The sequence below is a fragment of the Typopeltis vanoorti genome, chromosome 5, assembly GCF_054136105.1.
Source record: "Typopeltis vanoorti isolate ZY-2024b chromosome 5, IOZ_Tvanoo_1.0, whole genome shotgun sequence".
NCBI lineage: Eukaryota > Metazoa > Arthropoda > Arachnida > Uropygi > Thelyphonidae > Typopeltis > Typopeltis vanoorti.
The window spans coordinates 11,079,134-11,102,880 of NC_143553.1; the positions used below are offsets into that span (position 1 = coordinate 11,079,134).

A 23,747-nucleotide genomic window follows, 5' to 3' on the forward strand; every position below is an offset into this window, starting at 1 on the left:
ATTAGTGCCTTCAATTCATCTCCACAACAATTATAAGGGATATTTTTATGAGTTGCTAGAGTAGGAAAATGATAACAATTTTTAGCTTTTATCTGACTTTCCAACAATCTTAGGTTATTACAAAAAGCTTTGACATGTCCATGCAGTTCATGAACCAATTGTCCTTGTTTTTGCAATTTAAGATTCAGTTCGTTTAGGTATCCGGTGACATCTACAAGGAATGCTAAATCACACACCCACTCATCTTTTACTTGGTTAATTGTGTTTCCTTTTAAGTCCATAAAATCTGCAATGTCTTGTCTCAGATCATAGAATCGTTTTAACATTTTACCTTCACTCGACCACCTCACTTCACAATAATAAGAAACATCTTCATAATCCGAAAATAGGTCTGCCAAATACTCTTTAAATTGGCGGTGATTAAGTGCACGTGACTTAATAATGTTAATACAACAACTTGCATAACATTTGTGAATTTAATCGATTTTGCACACAGATTTGGTTGGTGGATAATGCAGTGAAAATTTGTTAAATTTTCCGGATGCACCTGTAGTTCTATTGCTCTTTCATGAACTATTCCAATAAATCCCTTCTGTGCACCAACCATTGCAGGGATTCCATCAGCGCATATGCCAGATAGTGAACTCCATTTAAGCCCAAATTTCTCGAAGACTGTTGACCTTTTTTAATATATCTTCACCGGTAGCTGTTCCTTTTAACGGCCGAAGCGCCAATAATTCTTCTGTGATGTTGAAATCCGCATCAATTCCTCGAATAAATATTGCTAGTTGTGCTGTATCGGAGGCATCGGTACTGTCATCCAAAGTAATTGAAAATGCTTCCAATCTAGCAATCTTCTCTTTTAAACTTTTTTTTGATATCATCAGCCATAATTTCTATCCGTCGGACAACAGTACGTCTCGACAAACGAATATTCTCGAAGTCTTTTCTTTTCAAGGCATATTATACTTGCAACATCCAGCAGACATTCTTTGATAAATTCTCCTTCACCAAATGACTTAGAATGCCAAGCGATTTCTTCGCTTACCACAAAACTGTGGTGCTGCGTAGTTTTTCTTGTTGAACATTTGTTGCTGCGTATCCTAATTTTTCTTCAACTTCCGTATTTCATCTTTTCGTAGTTGTCCATCAATTTTTGGGTGATCTGCATATCTCGAAGTGAAGTGTCTCTTCAAGTTGTATTCTTTGTTGACGGATACGGATTGCACAGCAAACATACAGGCAAACCTTTATTCAGAATAAAATAATAATCCTCCGTCCAGTTGTCTTGAAATTGACGATTCTCTGCATCTACTTTTTTTTTTTTTTTTTTTTGCAATAACCCCTGACATTGTCCCAAATTTATAAGCGATATTCACAGGGCCGGCGGAAGCGGGCATGCGAACGCCGCAACGAAGGGGACGCCGCCGCCGGGGCACGGTTCATAAGTTCATTTTTAAGAAACTTAATTTTTATTATAAAAACAAAATTTTTATAATGATCAATATTAAAATAAGGCGGATACACCGAATAAAAATTTAAAAAAAAAATTGTATATAGCCACCTCTTTGATCAGCCGGCTGTTTACAATTTTCCAGCGAGAGGGCTAAATGTTTGCCTGCAGAATGTTGTGTCTACTGCAGTCTATCTAAAGTGAAACTGAACGGTTTTTAGGCGCAGAAACGAATTTTCGTACAAAAACATTTGTTGCTAATTAACCAGTGATATGGTACACATCTCAGTAGGCTACTGACAGTGCGGACTATTATTTCGTCTCTGTGTCGTGTTGTGTAATAATTTCTTGTGGATATAAAAATAGAAATGAAATCAAAAATTTTAAAAAAGTTATCCGGTGCACGTCATGCTGCAAAAGAAGCAGATATTAAGACACAAACTAGGGCTCTTAATAAATTTGTTAAAATATTAAAATATTCTGATGCAGATTGTAACCAACTTGATACATCAGAAATCCGAGTTGAAGAACCGTACACATCATCCAGTTCGCATGAAAGTACTATTGAACAAGATAACAAGACGCATGATTTAAGTGAAAAACAGGTGAAGAGTAGGTTGTAATTGACCACGAAACTAACACATCGTTAGTCTCTGTAAATTTAGAAGATCCAGGTGAATGGGGAAATATTGAAAAAATTACGAGTTATTTTAATTGAAATGGGACCTGTTCAAAAGAAAAATATAATATATCCCAGAGATACATATGGTCGTAAATTTGGCGACACGTATTATAATAGAAAAATGGAAAACGGGGAGTTCGTGCCACATGGCTCATTTATTCCGAAACTTTAAATTCTGTTGCAAACTTTTCGCACCTACTGAATCAATGAGACTAGTTTAACTCACATGAAAAATTTCTTAAAATGGAAGGAACTTGATAAAAATTTAAAAAACAAAACTATTATTGATTGTCAGACTCAAAGCATGTATGAAATGGAAAAGAAACATTGGACGAGTGTTTTAGAACGCTTGATTGAAATTATAAAATTCCTTGGTAGACAAAATTTAGCTTTTCGTGGATCATCTGATAAATTATATGAAAGGAATAAAGGCAAATTTTTTAAATTAGTCATACTGTTTGCGAAGTTTGATTCCGTTATGGAAAATCATGTTGAAAGGGCCCCCACAACGAAACAATAGAGTACACTATTTGAATAAATACAGTCAAAATGAAATATTGGAAACTTTAAGTAACGCAATCAGGGATAATTTTATTATCAATTCGAAAATCTAAATATTATTCCATAATTTTAGACTGCACACCTGATGCAGGTAAAACAGAACAAATGACCATTATTATTCGCTTTGTTTCCTGTGACAATGGAATTGTCAAGATCAGAGAAAACTTTAGGTTTTGCAGATATATCAGATTCCACAGGACGTGGTTTATGTGCAGCAATAATGGAACAACTGAAAAAATGGAACATTCCCATTGAAGACATGAGAGCTCAAGGGTATAAAAATGGGGCAGATATGAAAAAAAGAAAAAATATGGGCTCCAAATTTTGCTTTTGAACAAAAATCCTCGAGCTTTAAGCGCGTGTGCTGCTCATACTCTAAATTTAATCATTAACGATGCAGCCAAATTGAATGCAGATACAATTAGTTTATTTGCAATTATTCAAGAAATATACAATTTTTTCATTCTCTTACAAACGTTGGGCAATCAATTTAAATTTCGTAAAATATTTAACATTGAAACAGCCATCAGAAACACGATGGGAAAGAAAATTAATGCAATCCGCCTTCTAAGATATCAGTTACGAGAAATTTACGATGCACTTTTTAAAATTTTAAATAATGAAAATCTTAATAAAGAAACTCAGCATGAAGCACAAACATTATGTGCTAAAATAAAGGACTACAAATTTATTTGCTCTCTTATAACTTGGCATAATTTACTTAACAGAATAAACCCTGTGAGTAAAATGCTTCAAGACAAAAATATGAACATCACACTTGCTTTAGAATCTATCGAAAACTTAAAAATATTCTCACAAGAGTATCGATCAGATACAAATTTTAAAGAAGTTCTAAAAACGGCAGAAGAACTGAGTGAAGAGATGGATGGATGGAGAACAAGAATTTAAAACTGGTACGGAAGTTCGACGACGGAGGAAGACACGACAATTTGACTACGAGAATCATGACGAAACGCCACGATCGCCAGAAGATAAATTTAGAGTGAATGTGTTTTATACACTTCTAGACGTTGCAATGTGTTCGTTAATAGAACGTTTTGAACAACTAAAAACATTACGATAATTTCAATTTATTGTATAGATTATCATAACGATTTAAAGATTCTCTTGAAGGACGGCGACAATAAAGACGTAAATGCAATAGAACTATATGACGAGTTATGCGCTTTCCGGGATATTTTTCGGAAGATAATTTAAATATTCAAAACCCTTTCGATATTCTTAAATTTACTGTGTCCAATAATTTATCTTTCCCTAACTTTTCAATTGCTTTAAGAATACTATTAACCTTACCTGTTAGTGTAGCGAGCAGTGAATGTTCCTTTTCCAAGTTGAAATTGATTAAAACCTACTTAAGAACAAGTAGGTCACAAAAAAGCTTGTTAGTTTGACGTTAATAGCTATTGAAAATGATATATGTGCGGAATTAGATGTTAAGACCATTATTTCTAATTTTGTGAATATAAAATCAAAAACCCTAAAATTTTAATTAAAAAAATTTAAAGCATATTTATGTACTTTAATTTATTTTCTGTTATTCTATAAACATGTTATTGTTTGAATACTTATATTTAATGTTCTATTTATTTCTGAATTCTTTTATTTTCTCATCTATCTTGAGTTTTTTTATTTTCCTAAAAGATAGTTCCACTTATAAAAATTATTAAAAATTTTTTACAAGTAACTTGTAAAATGGGGAATTTTTTTAAACTTTAGTTCAAATATATTTTAACTTTAATTAAAATTCATTTTAATTTTGTTAGCGATTCGGGTCGGTGAGAAGGTTATAATCCCTGTATCATTATATTCAACAATTAAAGTGAAGTGGCTTTATCAAAATTTGCTTTAACTTTTGAGAAATTTTTGAATATTCGGGTTTTTAACGATTATCCTGCCTAATCAACACCCCCGGTTCGTTACATTTAGCGAACCAACGTGTGGCTGTTCTGTCAACATTTATTTAAGAAATTTCAAATAATTTACATTTTTTATTATCGTAAAAGAATCACACATACGCCCGGATCGTTATAGGGGCGCTTAGATAGAAATTGCATGTGGGCGGCAAAGACCCTAGCGCCGGCTCTGGATATTCAGAACTGTCAAACAAAACCGTCTTCTACACCGCAGACACCGAACAGGACATGACATCAATGCAGGCACTGAAGAAAGCACAACACCAACGCAAGTACCGAACTGACACGTTCACACACGCCGCTAGTCAAAGTGAGAAAGAGACCTTGATTGGAGAAAACTGTGTTTTGCGCAAATCATGCGACTTCAGCTTAATGCGAGTTAGTAGAACACACCATGTTTTCTCCCACCATGAATCAGACAAACTTCGCTGAAATAGATTAGGGCCAAACCAGGCCCGCGGGTTGCCCATATGTGATTTACCTGCTTGACAATGTGATCTACTCCAGCCATTTCTCTAATTGCTATTATTTTTAATTCTCTTTGTTATGTGGGGCATTCTTCTCTCCAAGGCTCTTTGGGTCGCATGCCGCCTATATTCTAGTCGTTGCTCATACCGCATTTCAATAGGTAAACACTGGAATAATGCAAATCTTAAATAGCTTTCTTTTAGCATGCAGGCAAAATCTCCTGATAGATATAATCTTTATATATCAAAAATGCTTTATTCTCTTGTGTTATATTTATTTTATTGCCATGTTTTTCATTAAAACTAACTGACCGAAGTGAATATACACAATGAAATTGTGGAGGACCACATAACGTAAAGAATATCAACGAAATATTTTATATTATACTACTGAATTCCTATTATAGATTGTTTTATTATTGCAGTATTATATTTACTAGTTTCGCGAGCAGACGTTTACTGTTTATCCCCCCCTCCCCTTTTTTTTGTAACCTCCTGACAAAGTGCAGCTACTGGTTCCGATACTAGCACAATATATTACTACGATAGAGTATATATTTCAATTATATAATTTATATTCTTTACGTTATATGGTTTTATTGAACTTTGACTATCTTCAAAACCACAGCAACCAAGCTCGCAAGTTCTCGATTGTTTTCCCCGCTTTCTCTGAAGTTCCATACATCATCTAACTTTAGATATGCTATAATAATAAAATTATTAACTTTTTTTTTTTTTTTTAGAAAAAGATTTTGAAACCAAATTACTGTACAGTAGGGACTTTTCCCTTCATTTGATATTCTTTAGCAGTTAAAAAAAAGTTGACAAAAGCAAAAAGAAAATCAAAACGTACCTCTGTTGGAAAGAGAATCTTGTGAAAAAATGGCACGACTATAAAAATGAGAAAACAAACCTTTCTCCTTTCTTTTAAAGTGGTGACTTATATCCGTGAGAACCGTAAGAGCTGCTACTACCACAAAGTGGGAGCCTTCCATTCTACTATGAGGAGACGCCGTGAGCTATATTTTCGGACTCACGTTTTTAAACTTAACAGCTCTTCACCCCCTCTTTCTCGTTTCGTGCGTATTTTTTTATTTCATTTTTTTTTTTTTTTTGCTTCCATTGTGGAATTTGTTTGTTGTTAAAAAAGTACGTCTTTCTTCAATCTTTCAGTCAATAAAGAATAACAAGATAGACGAGAGGATAATAAAAAATCATGCTCTATGAATACTCGACGATCCTGTGTTGAAATCTAAAATCCACCTAAGATTGGGGATGGTTGGATCAAAAAATAGTTTACGGTTGCCGTAAAAAATGAACCGGAAGCATAATTTCTAATGGTGGATTGTACCGTTCTCGGGATATAAAGGAAATACCACATAAAACAAAGCATAATAATATTACAGTAATTACAGTATGGCCTTTTCCTGATCAAATATTCGGTTATCTCGAGATAACTGAATATTCAGCTGGAAGAAAAAATATAGATATTACCACGTTTTTTAAAAAATTAGGTCGCTACCCCGCCAACGCCTTTCCCACTGCAAGTTTGATGGTTGCAGTGAAGACAAGCGAAGCACAACACAGGCGTAACTAACTACCCATGTGGATAGAGGGACGCAAACATAGCTTATTCCTTCCTGAGTGGTCATAGAAATCAGCATAACGGAAACATCACTTTTATATTTGTATACGGAATACAGACAGTAAACTTAAGTTATTTTATGCTCTTCGATTGCTGCGCAACAGCATCCTATGGAGCAACATAAATGCAGATGACATTCACGAAATAAGCATGAAAATCTTTAAAATGTTTAATATCTCTGGAAAATTCTCTACTTTATTCCCAAGTACAGAACTTCTTATTAAAGAGATGTAGAATACAGTATTTCCCCATGTAGCATATCGATGGGGGGGGGGGGGAATATTATCCAACTGATCTAAAATCAGTTTAGCATAAGTCTAAATCCTTCCCATATTACGCAATAAATATCAACACACGAATCCAAATTGGTCGCCTGCCCAATACTTGACTCAACTTTAGAGACAAATAGCTTGTTATTACGACAATAAGACGGAATTATGGTTAAGGATATTCCGTACTGAATGCGCAGTTTTAATAATCATTAGCTAAATTCCTCTCGCAGTACTTGGTCCTCTTACGAACTACATATCTGCAGTGTTCAAATATTAATGTCCAGGATAACACTTTATCGCTTAAAAGAATATTATAGTAGCTGTTCTCACATTTTTTTCAATCATTACTTCACATTCACGATATTTATTGATAAATGCTAGTGTGGATACCAGCATACTTACGCCCGCATAATGTTTTTTTTTTTTTTTTTTTTGAATACCTTGAGATGAATTTTATCACCACGTGCGACACCACGCTGCTTATTGGAGGCTTGGTAAACATTCCATGTCCGTTCTAAGAACAAGATTTCTGAATTATTTAATTCTTAGCCCAATAACAGTATTAATGTGCTACACGTTTAAAATCTTTTGTGAGAGGAATTAGACAAAAAAAAAGAAAAAAGTTTTAAACATGATGCGTAAAAGCGTATCCTGTTTTTAATTACTTTCAAGTCTTACATGACCTTTATAATATTCAACTAAAACTGAAGTTCCTGTTACAAAACCTATCAGGATATTGGTGCTTATTCTTGAATTGTAAATGGTATTCTATGGCGCTCGTCTCTCAGTTACTTCTTTCATGGGAAGGATCTCTGTCATTCTTAAATAAATTTCACAAGGGTTATTTTATATCCATTTTATAGTCCTCCAGAAACGCACATACATATACGCATGCGCGTTTAGTTTGATGATATAACAAAATAATACACACTTCCTTGTGAAGGGAAAAAAACATCACTACGGGTGTTTCATATTTAAGTAGTCTTTCTGTTAAATTAATAGAGGAGGTCCTTGCTGTCTTTTCTTACTGCTGTTATCATAGCTGGATAAATTATGAATAGTTTGATATTCAGACCAAGCTCATTACTCTTCGCTTTAGTTTGTTTTCGTCGCTATGAGCCTCGGTAACTCGTGTGTGCCCATTCGTGGGGTGTACTTCGAGTGTATACTTATAAAGTCTTACAAGCATACTCCAACTGTTATAAGAATGCACGAATCTTTAAGTAAAAGAATGAAGATTTTGTCTGCAGTTCAAATTTGACTAATTTAATAATGCGCCATGTTGCTTTCATAACACGCCACATTATTTACTAGGGGAGCTCTTTAATTTTTGATTGATTTCGTTTTCCATTATGGAAAATGTTCAACTTTACTGAGTTATTTAAATAGCAGCTGCTGGTTCATCATCAGTGTGATAATTTGGGAAATGAATAGTTTGATAAAGAGTTTCAATTTGGACTGGAACGACTTCGACTGGTCACATGCAGTACGATGAAAGACGAGCAGAATACTAAGTTGCTAATTATGAACAGTTTATCATGGTGGTATTTATTTATATTAACGTAGTCTGATTGGAAGTTACCATTACTTAGTACTAAGCAGAATAAAAATGGATAGCACACTGAAGAGAACAGTATGTAAGAAAGTTTTAAAAATAATTAAATTTGAGCAGCTTTTACAGGTAAATTGTAGACTCTACTACACAAACATTATCGAATAAAAAATGAAACAAATTGCAAACAAGAACTAAACCTTGGAGTTTCAGTGACAAACTCTGAAAAAGACATTGATTCGGCCAGGAAGGTATAAGATCAAGTTGTCTGCAAGGATAGAAAAATACGAACACCGTGATGGACAAAAGTCTTGAGAAAATTTTTGTTTAGCTACTTTTTCAGCTAAACTTTTCAAGAGGAATGCAAACAGGAGTGCATATAAATACTTGAGGTAGAAAAAGCTGTCAAAAACTTGAAATGTGGAAAGGCAGCCAGAATAGATGATATTCGACCAGAAATGCTTAAGTGTGAAGGTATAAACGTTTTGCAGTGGCTGCACTACATAATTCAGAGGGCCTGGTCAGAAGGTCGAATTCTCGATGATTGGAGCAGAGCTCTCATAGCACCCATCTATAAAAGGGGAAATAAAATTGAATGTGAGAATTATAGAGGAATTTCTCTATTAAGTGTTACAGGTAAGATTTATGAAAGCATACATGAAAATAGGTTCAGAAAGATGGTGGAAGGGGAAACTTGTAGAAGAACAAGCTGGGTTCAGACCAAATAGAGGTTATCAAGATTAGATTTTCACTTGAAGACAAATAGTTCATAAATCGTGGGAACATGACAAGGATCTGTACTTAAGTTTTGTAGATCTGGAAATGGAATATGATAAGTCGCCCAGAGAAAAGCTTTTCTAAACACGACAATTATATGGAATGAATGGAACATTATATAGAGCAATACATAGCATATATTTAAGTTGTGGGAACATGACAAGGATCTGGACTCAGCAGTTAGAATTGAAGGAAATACAGGAAGATGGTTTGATGCAAAATCAAGGGTAAGATAAGGCTGCACATTATCTTCACTCTTATTCATCATCTATATGAATCACATGAAAGAAATTGATATTAGGCTTGATTTTAGAATTGGAGATGTTAAACTTAGCTGTTTGCTTTATGCAGATGATGTACTCCTACTAGTGCAAGTCTCCAGGATTCTCTAACTAAATAGAATAACAGCTGTAAAACATTTGCCATAAAAAGCAGCAATAAAAAGACCAACACTATGAAAATAGGCAGAAAAATAGAAAACTTCAGCTGCATTCAGAATGGAGATCCTATAGAACCAGGGTTCACAACCCGTGGGTCGTGATCCCCAAGGGGTTGCAGAGTGTTTACTGGGGGGTCGTCACAGTCATTTGTAGCGTGCAATATTCTACTACTAGTTGTAACACTGATTTTTTATAAATGAACGGAAGTGACTTAAGGTCCACCGCGGCCGATAATTAAAAAGTATCAAAGGCCCGCCGTGTTCATACATATTAAACATTGCCTTTAATTTTTTTATTTTTTTTTAAATTTCCGGCGGAACTTGGTTCACTCCCTAAATACAAAATACGTCATCATTAAAACAAAATTCTATGTCACGAATAGTAAACTGGAAAAAAAAAATTCACTATGATGCAAAATTCAATATCAAAATTAATTTTTAATCGGCGTCAGGATGTTTGAATAACAGACTGTCGAATAAAGGCGAGTTGTTCTCTTAACGCAGTTGAAGATCACCCCATATGTTTTGCCGACGCTGCCATGTTTGCAATGATGTTATTCTATAATGTAAAATTAAAAATGAAAGTAAATCTTGGAAACATTGCCATATTTGAAAAACTCTGCAGTGTGATAGAGGAATCTGAAGACGAACTGGATGAGAACCTGAAGGAGATTACTGGGCACCTTGAATCCCTTGAAAAGGAATTTCAGAGTTACTTCCCTAAGCTTACAGAAGCTGCTGCACTGGTAAGAAACCCATTCTCTGTTTCCTTGAATGTAGCCAGCAATCTCGATGAAGTATAGGATGAATTCATAGATCTGCGGAACGATTCCGCGGCACGTAATTTGTTTGTCTTATAAAAAATTGTCTCAGTTGTGATGTGCTATGTATCGGTCATATTCAAATATAACTATGCTTGCCTTTCGAGTTTTACTTCCATTTGCCTCTACATCTCTGCGTGATTAAAATTAAAAGAAACACACGTATTAACCACAGTGAAAATTATATTAGTACGTGTTAATTATGATCGCACCACAGGTTTCGTTATTTAAGAAAAAAAAATCTCTGCGTGAGTTCGTGAATTGATATGATATGAGAGTTCTGAGAAAAATTAGGCGAGTGAACTGATGGCAGAATCATATTAAAAATTGATTAGATATCATATTAAGATAACAGAAAGGACTTTGACATCATTATAATTCAAGAATGTGTCAGCAGAGCTAATCCACTAAATAGAATGGGCGAAAAAAGGTTAGCAAAACAGGTGTTTGATGCTATGATGGAAGGAAAGAGGCCCAGAGGAAAACCAAGGTTTAGGTGGGTTGATTCAGTTCACATATATTTCAATATATTGAAAATAGGACTGGTCCTAGCACTGAGCCTTGTCGAACTCCTCATTTTATTATTTTGTTGCACTATTCAAATTATAGTTTTCTTAAACCAGTAACCTCTAGTAACATATTTAATACTATAATCTAGACATTTTCAAGCGCAGTCATGGTGCCCTCAAATACTTCAGACATATCAGCCTGTACATATTCCATTTATCCTTCCATAAACTGTTTTGTGAAACTCCAGTAGCCCAATTTTAAAACCGAATCTGATTAGGCGAGTAAACTGATATGGAATTTAAGTACCTACTTAATTTGTTTTTTTTAATTAAGATTTCAATTACCTTTGAGATTGTCGATAATGGTCTGTAATATCATTTCTATTATCTCCTTTAGTAGCGCAATTGGAAGAACGACAGTACGTTGCGCCTTTCGATTGGAAAAGCCTAAGTTCGATTCTCGTCATGACGAGAGGAATCTTTATATGGACGATTTTCAATCGAAGGTGAGTTAGCCGATCTCATACAGAGGAAGCAGGGTTTTTTCTCCCGGAAACTCGGGTTTTTCATCCCGCATACAGACAAATCGGTCCTTCAGAACACACGCAATTTACAGACAAAAAAATACTAGCTGTGGTGGGTGGTGGTGGGCAGTAGATGGCGCTGATGTTGATGATTGGTAGCAGAGGTTCGGTGTAGTGGTGGAGACGGGGAGTTGTATAATAAGTGTCCTCCCGCGATGAGTCTTCGGACTCCTTGGAGGTGTCACGAATAATAATAATAATAATAATAATAAAAGTAACGGAAGAAATGAAGTAACCTTTAAGTGTTCTATAAATTTCCCGTGTTCAACTTTGTTTAATTATAATATATAATTTTTGGACATGTTATATTACCACAATCCTTTTTAATCCTATTAATACACTCTTTACCTCATCCTTATTTACCGCATATAGATACAATGAATTCTTTGTTCCCGGAAGATAACTCACGCCGACTTTGTCCGTAATATCGAATCACAACCATGTATGCTTAGTGATTATTCTTTTCGTTAAATTAAATAAAGCTGTGAAATCAATGCCCACTGGGAATTCATGCTTTGTATCGTTCTATTACCATGATTATCAACCTTAATTCTTTACTTTCATCATTCATACAAGAAAGAAATTTCGTCAGGGGATAGTTTTCTTTTGCGTGCTTTACTTATGTTTTTCTTTAAACAGTTAGCGAAAATTTAGTTATTTTCATTACTGAATTGTAGGCATTCTTCCTATGCTTATTATAGCATTTTTTCCCCTTATATCTTTAGTTCATTGGCAATCCAGTGTGTGGGAAGATTTTTTGTCACTACTTATTTCATTCTACTGCGATTTGCTCTTGTATATTTAATCGATTTACACCTACTAGATGATCTAACAATTATGTTTCTCAAATGTATTGCAATTAATAACAATTTCGATGTGTTCGTGATTAATTGCACAGCTCATATCACCACTATCATGTAAAGATAGATGTAACAGCACAGAGTAGTGATTTATAATATTGTTAAAATAGATTGTTGAGGATACTATATGGCCATCGTATTTCTTATAAATACTGTATGTGATTAATACAACTTGCTGAATTGTTCGCTTCTCTCGTGTTGGCATCTATTTATCCAAGAAACCCATGTGAAGATAAGATAATACATTTTTATATTCTTTAATCTTGCTATTATTCCGAGAAAATTTTTAATTTATGTCACCCACTAGTATAACAATTTTATGTTTTAATGTCTTTAGGATAAAATTAATCTCAGTTAAAGATATCAACTGGACCATCACGTACTCGATAACTAGCAAGTGTGAGTATATTCTTTATTCTGTCATAAATCACCGCAGTTTCAACATTGCGCACATTTGATTCCAGTTTATTAAGTGGAAAGTATTTTACTTAGAATACAGGATTAATCCACCTGAATGATTATAATCTTGACAGTATTAAAACATATCATAATTAATGAGAGAATATCGATCAATCTCAAGTAGTTTGATCTATATTTCACTTAGCACTGGTACAGTATCGTTAAATTTCTGAGAAGAGCAATATTAGATTATCAAAATCTGACCTTGTAGATCTAATATTTACATTCTTAAATGAGGTTGAAGTAGCATGGAAAAAAAACCTTTTTTACAGAGTTAAATTATTAGCTTTTATATATATATATATATATATATATATATATATATATATAGATAGATAGATAGATAGATATAATTGACATCCAGGCTATTCAAGTGTTCTCTTATATCCATTTGGGTCCACATATTTCAGTTCACAGGTAAAGGTAGCATTCGGCACTGGGTTACCTACTTGTTTGACAGTGTTCGTTGAGGTGGTATTTTTCTCCGTATCGCTTTTGTGTTGTCGTCCTTCCTCATGAACATATACTCTCTCTCTTATCCACACATACTTAACTGCACCACTTGCTTTCTTTTGTGTTGTCTGATGAAGCAGCTGATTATTGGCTTTGGTCAAATGGTTACTTAGTTGTTCATCAAACTGTACAGTTTAATTTTGTTACGTTTTCTTGTCGCGGCCATTCATTTACTTTTGTCATTTTTGTTGTGTAAAACTGGTTAACTATTGGCTTCAAGTATTTTCCAGGTTGTGGGGTATTCTGTAGGCACGCATGTCCTCTTTAACTTTCTTTCTTAATTTCAGTTAATACGGCTATATTTATCTTCTTTTTTTAACTGTTTTAGTTCTGTTTCTGTTTTCTAGCTAAGCCCCTAATACTCCATGTGGCGACATTTAACATATCCGTTATTCCAAATTATTTTTCCTTTTTCTAGTTGTTGTCGTTTCTAGTAAATCTGTCCTGCTTTTCCTTTGATGATTATGAGTGTATCTGGTTTTTTTTTTTTTTGAGAGAAAAGGTTACCAGCCTGGAAGACCGAAGTATTTCTCTCTTAGTCTGGTGCCTCTTCCTCGACCTGTCTGGCTAGGGGGTCCCTACCGGTAGCAATGCTACCGCAGGCATAGCTCTCAGGGTCAATGGTACACGCAAGCTCCTCACCGCGACAAGGTGGAGATACAATCGAGATGGCACGTAAAATTCTTTGTAAAAAAAAATATAAAAGCCTTGTACCACTTTTGTTTTACATCGCGCATTACAGACGCTGAACGTGCGTCCCCCCCCCGTTTCTTTTTCTTTTTTTTTGTGGGGGAGGGTATAAACTTCTATGAATGAACGTCTATGTATAAACTTCTATGAAAAATACACCCACTAAAAGACGGAAATGTTTACCTTAGATCACATACAACTATAAAAATGCTCTAGATTTGGCAAGCTAGTCATAACTTTTATGCAGAGGAGTTCACACTCTCAACAATCAACACAATGTCAGTCAAATAGCTGTATAGAATGTGGACAGTCTCCTATTGCTAATGTTTGGCACACATTTTTACGCATGCCGTTCTTTTAATGAAATATCTCTTTTTGATGAAATGCGTCAAAATTTGAGGAATAATTACTAAAATTTGTGGAATGGTGTGACCTGATGTGTGTGCAGCATTTCATCTTCGTCCCTCTCTTTCACAACTCTCCGTTTTAATCCTACTGGGCTGAATTCTTTCAAAGGACCATAAGTAATGACAGAAATTCGGTGTACATTAGGACTATGAATGGATCATTGGAGAAATGTGTATGAACTAAGCGTTTGCTGATATCAAGACCTTTGTTGCATTTAAGATTAAAATAAACTATCGATATTTCATAACAAAGGAATTCTTTGTTTTCCTAATGTGCATTAGCTATTTCTAAATGACGAATACTGTTAAGCCATTACTTAAGCAGACGTTTCTTACAAAAGAGACTCCATTGGCGTTACTTTTCAAGGACGCTCTGTTTAATTAATAACACAAACATAAGCGCCATGGCGGCATTCTTGGGTCAGCTCAATGGTAAATATAATTTACGACGACAAGGAGAAGAGAAAACAGTTCCCGCTGCCTGCTTTTTTTTATCCCAATTGTTGAATTTAAAAGTGCATATTCATCTAAGTTCAAGAAGAAAAGTGTTGTATTATTTTTGTTCCAGACTTGAGTAAAGCTAAGCTCTGGCACTGATACTGATCGTAATTAATAAAAATGCTGTCTACACAACCGCTATTTCCACTTTACGTAACTAAACTAATTTATTTTTGTATAATTAAAAATCAAATGTAATTTGCTATGCCATATTATTTCTCTTAATAGATGTTAATTATATTCACCAAAAGCTACGAATCCTGGCATTTAATTCTACCGAATTAAAGACATCGTAAAAACCCACACATATAAAAATCTGTGCGAATCCACTTCGTTACGAACTCATGACTCTATGTCTCTCCAGAAACTCCATAACGTTGAATTATTGGGTGCTAGAATATCAAAAAGAGAACGTACAAGACATATCAAGAAACAGGACCGCAGAGTCATTTACTTGCATGGCTGAGAGTTGACGTACTACATCACCATCCTCTGGAACTATTAAAGTCCGAATACAGAGAGAGAAATAAAAAGAAAAATATGTATACACCGAGGTCACGGATGCATATCTGACGGCCAGTTTTATAATGCACACGGAAGAGCAACAAGACGATTCTTTGTGCAGGATCTTTTTAAAAAGCCTTCCTCGGAAGTTAGAGATTCAGAATAAATACAGAGAACTGAAGACAAATCCGCGAACGTCCATGAAACCCACTCATCTTAAATACTGAGAAAACAAATCAATATATACTGGATACGATGCTTGTTCTCTACTAAGAAACCAGCAAGTTCCTGTGTGTGTGTGTGTGTGTGTGTGTGTGTGTGTGTGTGTGTGTGTGTGTGTGTGTGTGTGTGTGTGTGTGTGTGTGTGTGTGTGTGTGTGTGTGTGTGTGTCATGCCAATACTGATAAGTATACATAAAAGAAAAATCTTCATGCAAGGTAAAGATTAGCTTCGAAGCTACATAACACTTTTCAAAATGTATAAAACAATACATAATCTCTGAATAAATGGAATGTAACTGAGATGGTAACAAATATATCATCCAACATATCAGTTAATTTTAATGATATTTACTCGTTACTCTGGAGGATTTATTTCTCGTAAATAAAAAATGGCCAACAGCGCGGCAACTTCTCAGCACCGCACCATTGCTTTGAGGAAGAGAGATTTATCCGTGATCTTTTTCATTCTATCAGGAAACCATTCTGTACCATCTTGAAAGACAACCAAACAAAATTGTTTACCCATTCAACATAAACAAGGTAGACAGGAAAATAATCCAATATACAATTTCTCTAATTAGTAACTAAAGAAAATGAACGCTACGCCTAAGTGGAAAAAAGAAGAAATCCAGAGTATTTAATAATAATAAACACTGGAAATAAGCTCCTCGTCTACCGAGAGAAGGATATCTTCCTACCTCAAGGATCAAAACGAATGGGCCAAAAGCATTGTAATTCCAGTTTTCTGAGATTAATCAAAAATGGTCCCGTTGATGGAAGAAAAAAAAACATGAAATGAATTAAATAAATAAAAGAAAAGAAAAGAAATTCATTCAATCACTATTATTTCAAAAATTTCCTTTGTAAACTCGTGTTGACAGCAGAATTATTATCCTGCATGTCACCGGCGATTATTTTATTCACCACCACTACAGATTCCGGAGTTTGTACTCCCTAATAAACACGGGGGATCACTGATGCAAAATTAACTAAATATGTATTATTTATTTTTTGAATTTGGCTCGTGGATACCTCTAACATTTGTGTCAAATATATATATATATATATATGGGGGGGGGAAGGAAAATAGAAAAAATTACTTGCTAATAGAAAATGCAGAATCCCAATGACGAAAAACGTGCACTAAACTGATTTCTTTTACTTTTCATATGTACGATGATAATACAAAAGCGCAGTAGTGAATGTTGACAACAGTTAAGAGGAAATAATAGTAAAAAAACAACACAGTAATAAAAAAAACACGATAACGGAAAGCTTAGCAGCTTAAGGACTTTAGAGCAAGTGCATCTGTCTAAATTACGTGTGTTCACCTGCGTCTTCTCTAAATTGGCAGGAGATAGGGAAGTCGTGATTTAGCTTCAGTTGCAAACGGAGGCACAAGAAAAGCCATAACGACAAAAATTGTGAACCAAGAAGAATCACTCTGTCGTTTTTTACTTTAATTCTTTAGTCGTGATAAACAATGTAGTGTAAAGCGATTATATATCTTGTCGTTAAAAAAAGGGATCATGTGATGATCAGCCTGTCTTTTCCACCCGCTAGACGGTGAAGGCCTCTCCCATTGCCGGGGGGATGGGTCTACTTCTCCCATGGTGACCCAGTCCATCTTGGGAGAGTATGTATATATACTCGGATGAATGAATGAATGTATGAGGGTGGAAGACAATCACAAACATCCATGCCTAGGCGGGATTCAAGCCCGCAGCCTCTTGGCTAGAGAGCGAGTAAGCTAACCATTCGGCCAACCAGGCCGGCTTCATGTGTGTGTGTGTGTGTATGGCGACAATATTTAATTTTTAATTTGCAGTTTGATAAAAAAGAAGCAATTTGATCCAAAACAGAGATATTTTTATTTATTGGATAGAAATGATGAAATTAGTTTCAGATGAAACTGTTGAAAGAAAAATCACAAAATAGGAGATGCGAAGGAGCACATTAGATAATGTTAACATAGCTGATTTTCAACTACTTCTTGTAGTATTATCTACGAGGCTCATTTCGAAAGTTCTGTACACTACACACCGTGGGGCCAGTGGGACATAATAGTATTTACCTTCGCAACAGTTGTAAGCCAGAGTGGGTAAAATTTTTCCGTGTTCTTTTTTCTGTTTCTGATGTTTTTGCTCCGCCAAATAAGACCCCTCACAATGGAGAAAAAATCGGACTCTGTGCTGGATCTTATGAAAAAAACGTACGGATGACATCTCCCTCTCGTATAGATCTAACATAAACTTCTCTAGACTTCGATCTATTTCCTAAGGTGAAAGAATCGCTCCATGGGAAACACTTCGCTATAATTGAAGTGATCCAACTTACGGGAAAAAAAGAAAACGATTGCTGTCAGGAAAATAAGAGTTACCAAAACGTGGGGCAGAAGTGAATATGAAGCTTCCTTCTCGTTTTCGGTCATCATTCTTAAACACGTTTCCTTCCTTACCTCCCTCCTGCACACTCGATTTGGAAATGCCTGAATTTGATTTCATGACATAAGGAGACGGCACTGCTTTTCCTCCCGTTAACTCGGGTTTCTAATCGTGCGAAACAGGCAGATCAGCCAGAAGAACACCCTAGCCTCATAACCTTAGTCGATTCGCCCGTAATTCTGAATAACAACTGCAACTGTCGCTATGAGGAAATAAAAATCATCGTAACATGAAAGTTTTTAGAATGATTACCTGAGCATTCATACGATACACACTCTTACATAATTTTATCTGGCACTGTATTCTTCTTCTTCTGCAGCTTCTCCCACTTAAGTGGGGTCACTGTTGATGATGAGTCTCCTCCACATCCTCCTGTCTTGGGCTGTCGCCACATCCAAATTCTTCATCCTCAAGTCCTCTTCTACCAGCTCCCTCCATCTCTTCTTTGGCCGCCCACGCTTCCTCCTTCCTTGCACATCCATCTGCATGATCCTTCTTCCCACATATTCGTCCTCCCTCCTCATCACATGACCAAACCATCTCAACCTTGCCTCCTGTATCTTCGCTCCTAAGTTCGTAACTTTCACTGTTCCCCCTCACATAGTCATTTCTCAGACAATCCTTTCTGGTCATACCGCACATCCACCTAAGCATTCTCATCTCTGCTACTTCCATCCTGCTGATGTTATTTTTCTTCAGGGCCACAGTTTCTATAGCATACGTCATAGCTGGCCTGCCTTTGAAAACTATCCGGCACTGTATTACGTATGTAAATAGTAAAACTATGGCAGGTTTCGCTTTCCCATTTGTCACATCCTGGAAACAGTTTTCGAAGTACTTTTAACAGGATGATTTTTATTAGGAGGGAGATGTGAATCAAAATCCCGACCGTTAACTACACTACACTAAATTGGGCCTTCGTCTACATCAGACACTTATGAGATGGCTGGCCACAATTACCAAACAAACTGCAGCCTGGATGAAATTTAAAGTAATGTTAACCGCATTATTTCGTTTTTTTTTTTTCATGTCTTTTAAATTTATTTTTATGATATAGCGTTGACGATAAAAGCAAAATGTCAACTCTTAGCCATATTGCTCGATGGCAAACGAAGATAACGTCCTCTGTAACGCAGACTTCGTAGATGCGTACATAAATCCTCTCCCATCCCTACTTCGGCTCTGAGTTTTCTTCCCTCAGTTTGCATAATTAAGTATTTCTTTCCGCGATGTTAGTGTGACGACTACAAATCTTAAGTTGCTTCAAGTTTTGAGTCTGTAAATAATATTGATCGTGCTTCTCACTTTGGAATGACATTTCTAAATAAGAAACTGATATAATTTAATATAAAGGAGAAAGGGTTGAAGGTTTTTTTTTTTTTTTGTTATGCTATATTCATGAATTGCCCGAAACTGTCTAAAACATTTTTTTATTTATTTGTGCTATTTTCAAATCTGATTTTCAAATGTTTCGAAACAGAAACTATCTCAAGCTCAGGAGTCAATCTCGTAGGTAGTCTCCATGCGTTTTATTTAGATGCTATATAATTCCTTGATTGAGAAAATCTGCGAATGCTAAAATTTTGGATGCTGCTGGCAGACACCTGCAAGATGCGAATGAGACCGGACAACTGGTTTTATTTTGAAAACACGACCGAGCATTGATTTCTTCTGTAGTCCCTAACTTATTGCAGTGCAGAAACATTTTAATAATGCTATTATTATCGGAGAGTAACCATTAAAAGTAGAAGAAAAATTAGAATCTTTGAAAAGCAGTGCCCTGATGTTTTAAAGTATTAAAATGTGTAGAGTTTTATGTTCAAGCGCATTTAAAAGAGTAAATTATTTATTTAAATAAATGCTTTTTTAAGCAACTTACCAAACACGCTCACTTCGATGACTGCATGAAGAGGAACGTTTGTATCCAAATTACTGTTCAAAGAAATTTCTCCACTAGTCGAATTCAGATTTAGAAGATTAGCATTATTCCCGGACAAGATCTTATAAAGCAGATCATCTGTTGCGTCTGCATCGAAGGCAGGAATTCGACCAATTGGATTAACAGGAAAATGATGTTTATAATTGTTGAAAACGATGGTAAAATCGTTGAGGATTGGAGCATTGTCATTGACATCTGTAACGAAAATTTCAATCTCAACGTCAGTGCGTAATGGTGGAGAAGACGCCCGAACTGTTACGACGTATTTCTTTTGAAGTGATTCATAATCCAAGTGCGTACAAGTAAGCAATTGTGCGGGATGGTTTGACCGGGAAATAAGCTCAAAGTAATCGGAATCCGGACCTGCAAGTATGCTATACTGAATTTCAGCATTGACACCCTCATCGGGATCGTGAGCAGTAATTTCTCCTACTGTCCAACCTATTGGAGTGTTTTCTGGAAGAAACATTTTGATGACGTCCGTCTCAAATCGGGGCGGGTTGTCATTAACGTCTTCCACAACAACAGTAACAGAAGCAGCAGAAGACACTGGAACTATTCCTCTATCAAAAGCATATACTAACAAATGATATACAGGCAGCGTTTCATGGTCAAGATGTAGATTTGTGCGAATAATTCCCGAGGTGGGATCAATTCTGAATGTCCCATTTCCATCATTTCCTCCTTTAAAAGAGTACCTTACTTGTCCATTTAGTCCGGAATCTTTATCTGTGGCCGAAACTTGCAAAACGCTCGTTCCTATTGGAACATCTTCGCTTATCGGTGCAGAATAGATCTGAGGGTAGAACACGGGAGGGTTGTCGTTAACGTCTGTGATCTCGATTTCTATGTTAGTTGTGTCAGAAAGTGGGGGAACTCCATTGTCTTGTGCAGTAACAACAATCACATAACCAGCCGATATTTCTCTGTCTAAAGGAAGCCGAGTCACGATCGCTCCCGAATTTGGGTCTATATAAAATTCAGGAATATCATCTAAAATGTACGTTATACGGGCATTTTCTCCAACATCTTCATCAGAAGCTTCCACGACGAGAACAGTAGTTCCAATTGCAGCATCTTCGGATATCATTGCAGTATATGGCGCCTTTTCAAAATGCGGACGGTTTGTATTGGCATCCGTGACGTTGATATATACGACTCCAGTATCCGAACGTCCTCCAGAATCGGCAGCTTTGACTGTAAGAATAATTTCCTTATCCAGGTGAAAATCCAAAGGCTGAGCAACCGATATCAGTCCCTCTCCATTTTGATTGATTATATTAAATCTCCTACGAGGATCTCCACTAAGAATGTAATACGTCAGTCGAGGATCTTCGTCGGAATCGGTTGCTGAAACACTAAGAACTGGAGTTCCCGGAGGATCGATTTCAGATAGAGTGGCATGATACATTTTGGGATGAAAAACTGGATCATTGTCGTTGACATCTTGGACTCTTATGATAACGGACGCGATTCCTGTACGAGGAGGTTTCCCGTGATCAGTGGCTACTACTGTAAAATTGTGAAGGATTCTTTCTTCGCGATCTAACTTCCTCACTGTGGTGATTAAACCTGTGTAGGCATCGATTCCAAATGAGATGTGTGGATCGTAGGTGTGAATGCTGTACGATAATTCGGAATTCACTCCGTCATCGGGATCATAAGCTTCAACCTTCAGTACTCGATATCCGACAGGCACACTCTCAGAAAGCGACTCGTGAAAAATTGTGCTGTAGAATCTAGGATCGTTATCATTCTCATCAATCACATTTATGATGACTTGTGTCGTATTTGATCTGGATGGCTGACCTGTGTCTTGAGCCCGCACCATAAGACGGTAGCTTCTAACCGACTCGTAATCCAGCGGAGATACCACTGCTAGTCGCCCTGTGTTTTCTTCAATTTTGAAATGTGCCAGAGTATTGCCTCCTATTATACTATACCGTATCCGCGCGTTGTGTTCTTCATCATCATCGGTAGCCTCGATAGTAAGCACATGGGGTTTGTTCCACCAGTCTATGTCTTCGGGGACATTCGCAGTGTATGAATTCTTTGTGAACTGAGGATAATTATCGTTGTCGTCTAGCACTTTGACATTGACAGTAGTCACAGAGGATCTTTGCTGGGGATCGCTGCCTTGGTCAACAACTTGAATTAGCAAAGTATAGGCTGGCGTGATTTCGCGATCGAGTTTCCTGTTTGTGGTGAGAACGCCAGTAAAAGGATCGATACGAAAGGCGCTGTTTTCTCCCGTAGGGTTCATGATGTTGTATTCTAATTCAGCATTCTTTCCGATGTCTTTATCTTTAGCGCGGAGAGCCATAATAGTTGATCCAATTGGAGCTATCTCTCTAACCTGAGCTTCGTAGAAATCCCGTTCAAAAATCGGAGTGTGGTCATTTACGTCTTTCACGTATACTTGTAGAGTTGCTGAAGCACTTTCTGGCGGCTTTCCGCTATCCGTTGCAATCACTCTAAGATAATGCACGTCCATGTGTTCCCGATCGAGCTTCACACGCGTTCGCACCTCTCCTGATCGCAGATCAATAGTGAATATCCTTTGACTACGAGCGTCTCTTACGGCATTCAGAGAATAAGTTAAAGAATCGTTATCTGGATCGGTAGCAGTCAACTTCATAACTGTTTGGCTTTCGTCTTTTTCTTCAGGAATTTTAACGGCATAAAAATCTCTGGCGAAGTACGGTGGTCTGTTCTGAGTATGTCGCCTGTTTCTTGAAAACCGAAAAGTGTCTGTTATTCTGTTATCGTCGACGTAATAGTAGTAGCACATTTTTAATACGAGTTGTGCTACAATGTCATGATAATTGCACTCCACCGAAAAAGGAATAGCCATTTCCCAGGAGCGCGAGTTGATGCAAACATTTTTCTTAGCTACAAGGTGGCGTCCAGTCCGTTCCACACTGTAGCCATTTATGTTAGGTTCATTCCAAATAAAATCGCAATTTTTTACTTCAGACGGAATAAAAGAATTCAAGCTAGCGATGGCTTCGCTCTTCCTCCAGCACTGAGTAGCAGCCAATTCTGACAAAGAATTCTTTAGCACATCTCTGGACAGTTTTTGTGTCATCACGACAATAATTTCATTACTTTCGGATTCCACGTCGTAATTTAAAAAGGAACAACTGAAATGTCGGAAATACACTACCACGGGCATGCTGACATAACTTCCTTCAGAAGCACTTGACCTACTTGCCGCCGTTGAACCTATATGAACTACCATGGGGTTTCTGACCTCCTTACTATCGCACTGTAATTGTTTGTGAAGGTAAAGAGCACCGGAAGAAGGAGAAACGCGAGCAAAGCGAACCACATATGAAGGTGATCGAATCAAATCTATATAATAGATCCTACCTGACGTAAGGCTTCCATCGAAAATGAGGCTCCCCGGACGATTGTGACTGTTTGAAAGGCGAACTATATAAGGTTCCGCTGATTTGATACACAGAAAGAAAAGAAACATAAGCCAAATTTCCTTTCGTTGTAGCATCTGTTGAC

The 23,747-nt window shown here is 36.3% G+C and overlaps 1 protein-coding gene across 1 annotated transcript in view; it reads right to left on the bottom strand.

Moving 5' to 3' along the window:
• LOC150106224 (protocadherin-like wing polarity protein stan) overlaps nucleotides 1-23,472 on the bottom strand; it is a 96,258-nt gene extending 72,786 nt beyond the window's left edge. The window contains exon 1 of the mRNA XM_090392960.1: nucleotides 20,172-23,472. Coding sequence (XP_090249086.1) covers nucleotides 20,172-23,472 — 3,301 coding nt within the window. The remainder of the gene's footprint in view (nucleotides 1-20,171) is intronic.
• Between the last annotated feature and the right edge of the window lie 275 nt (nucleotides 23,473-23,747).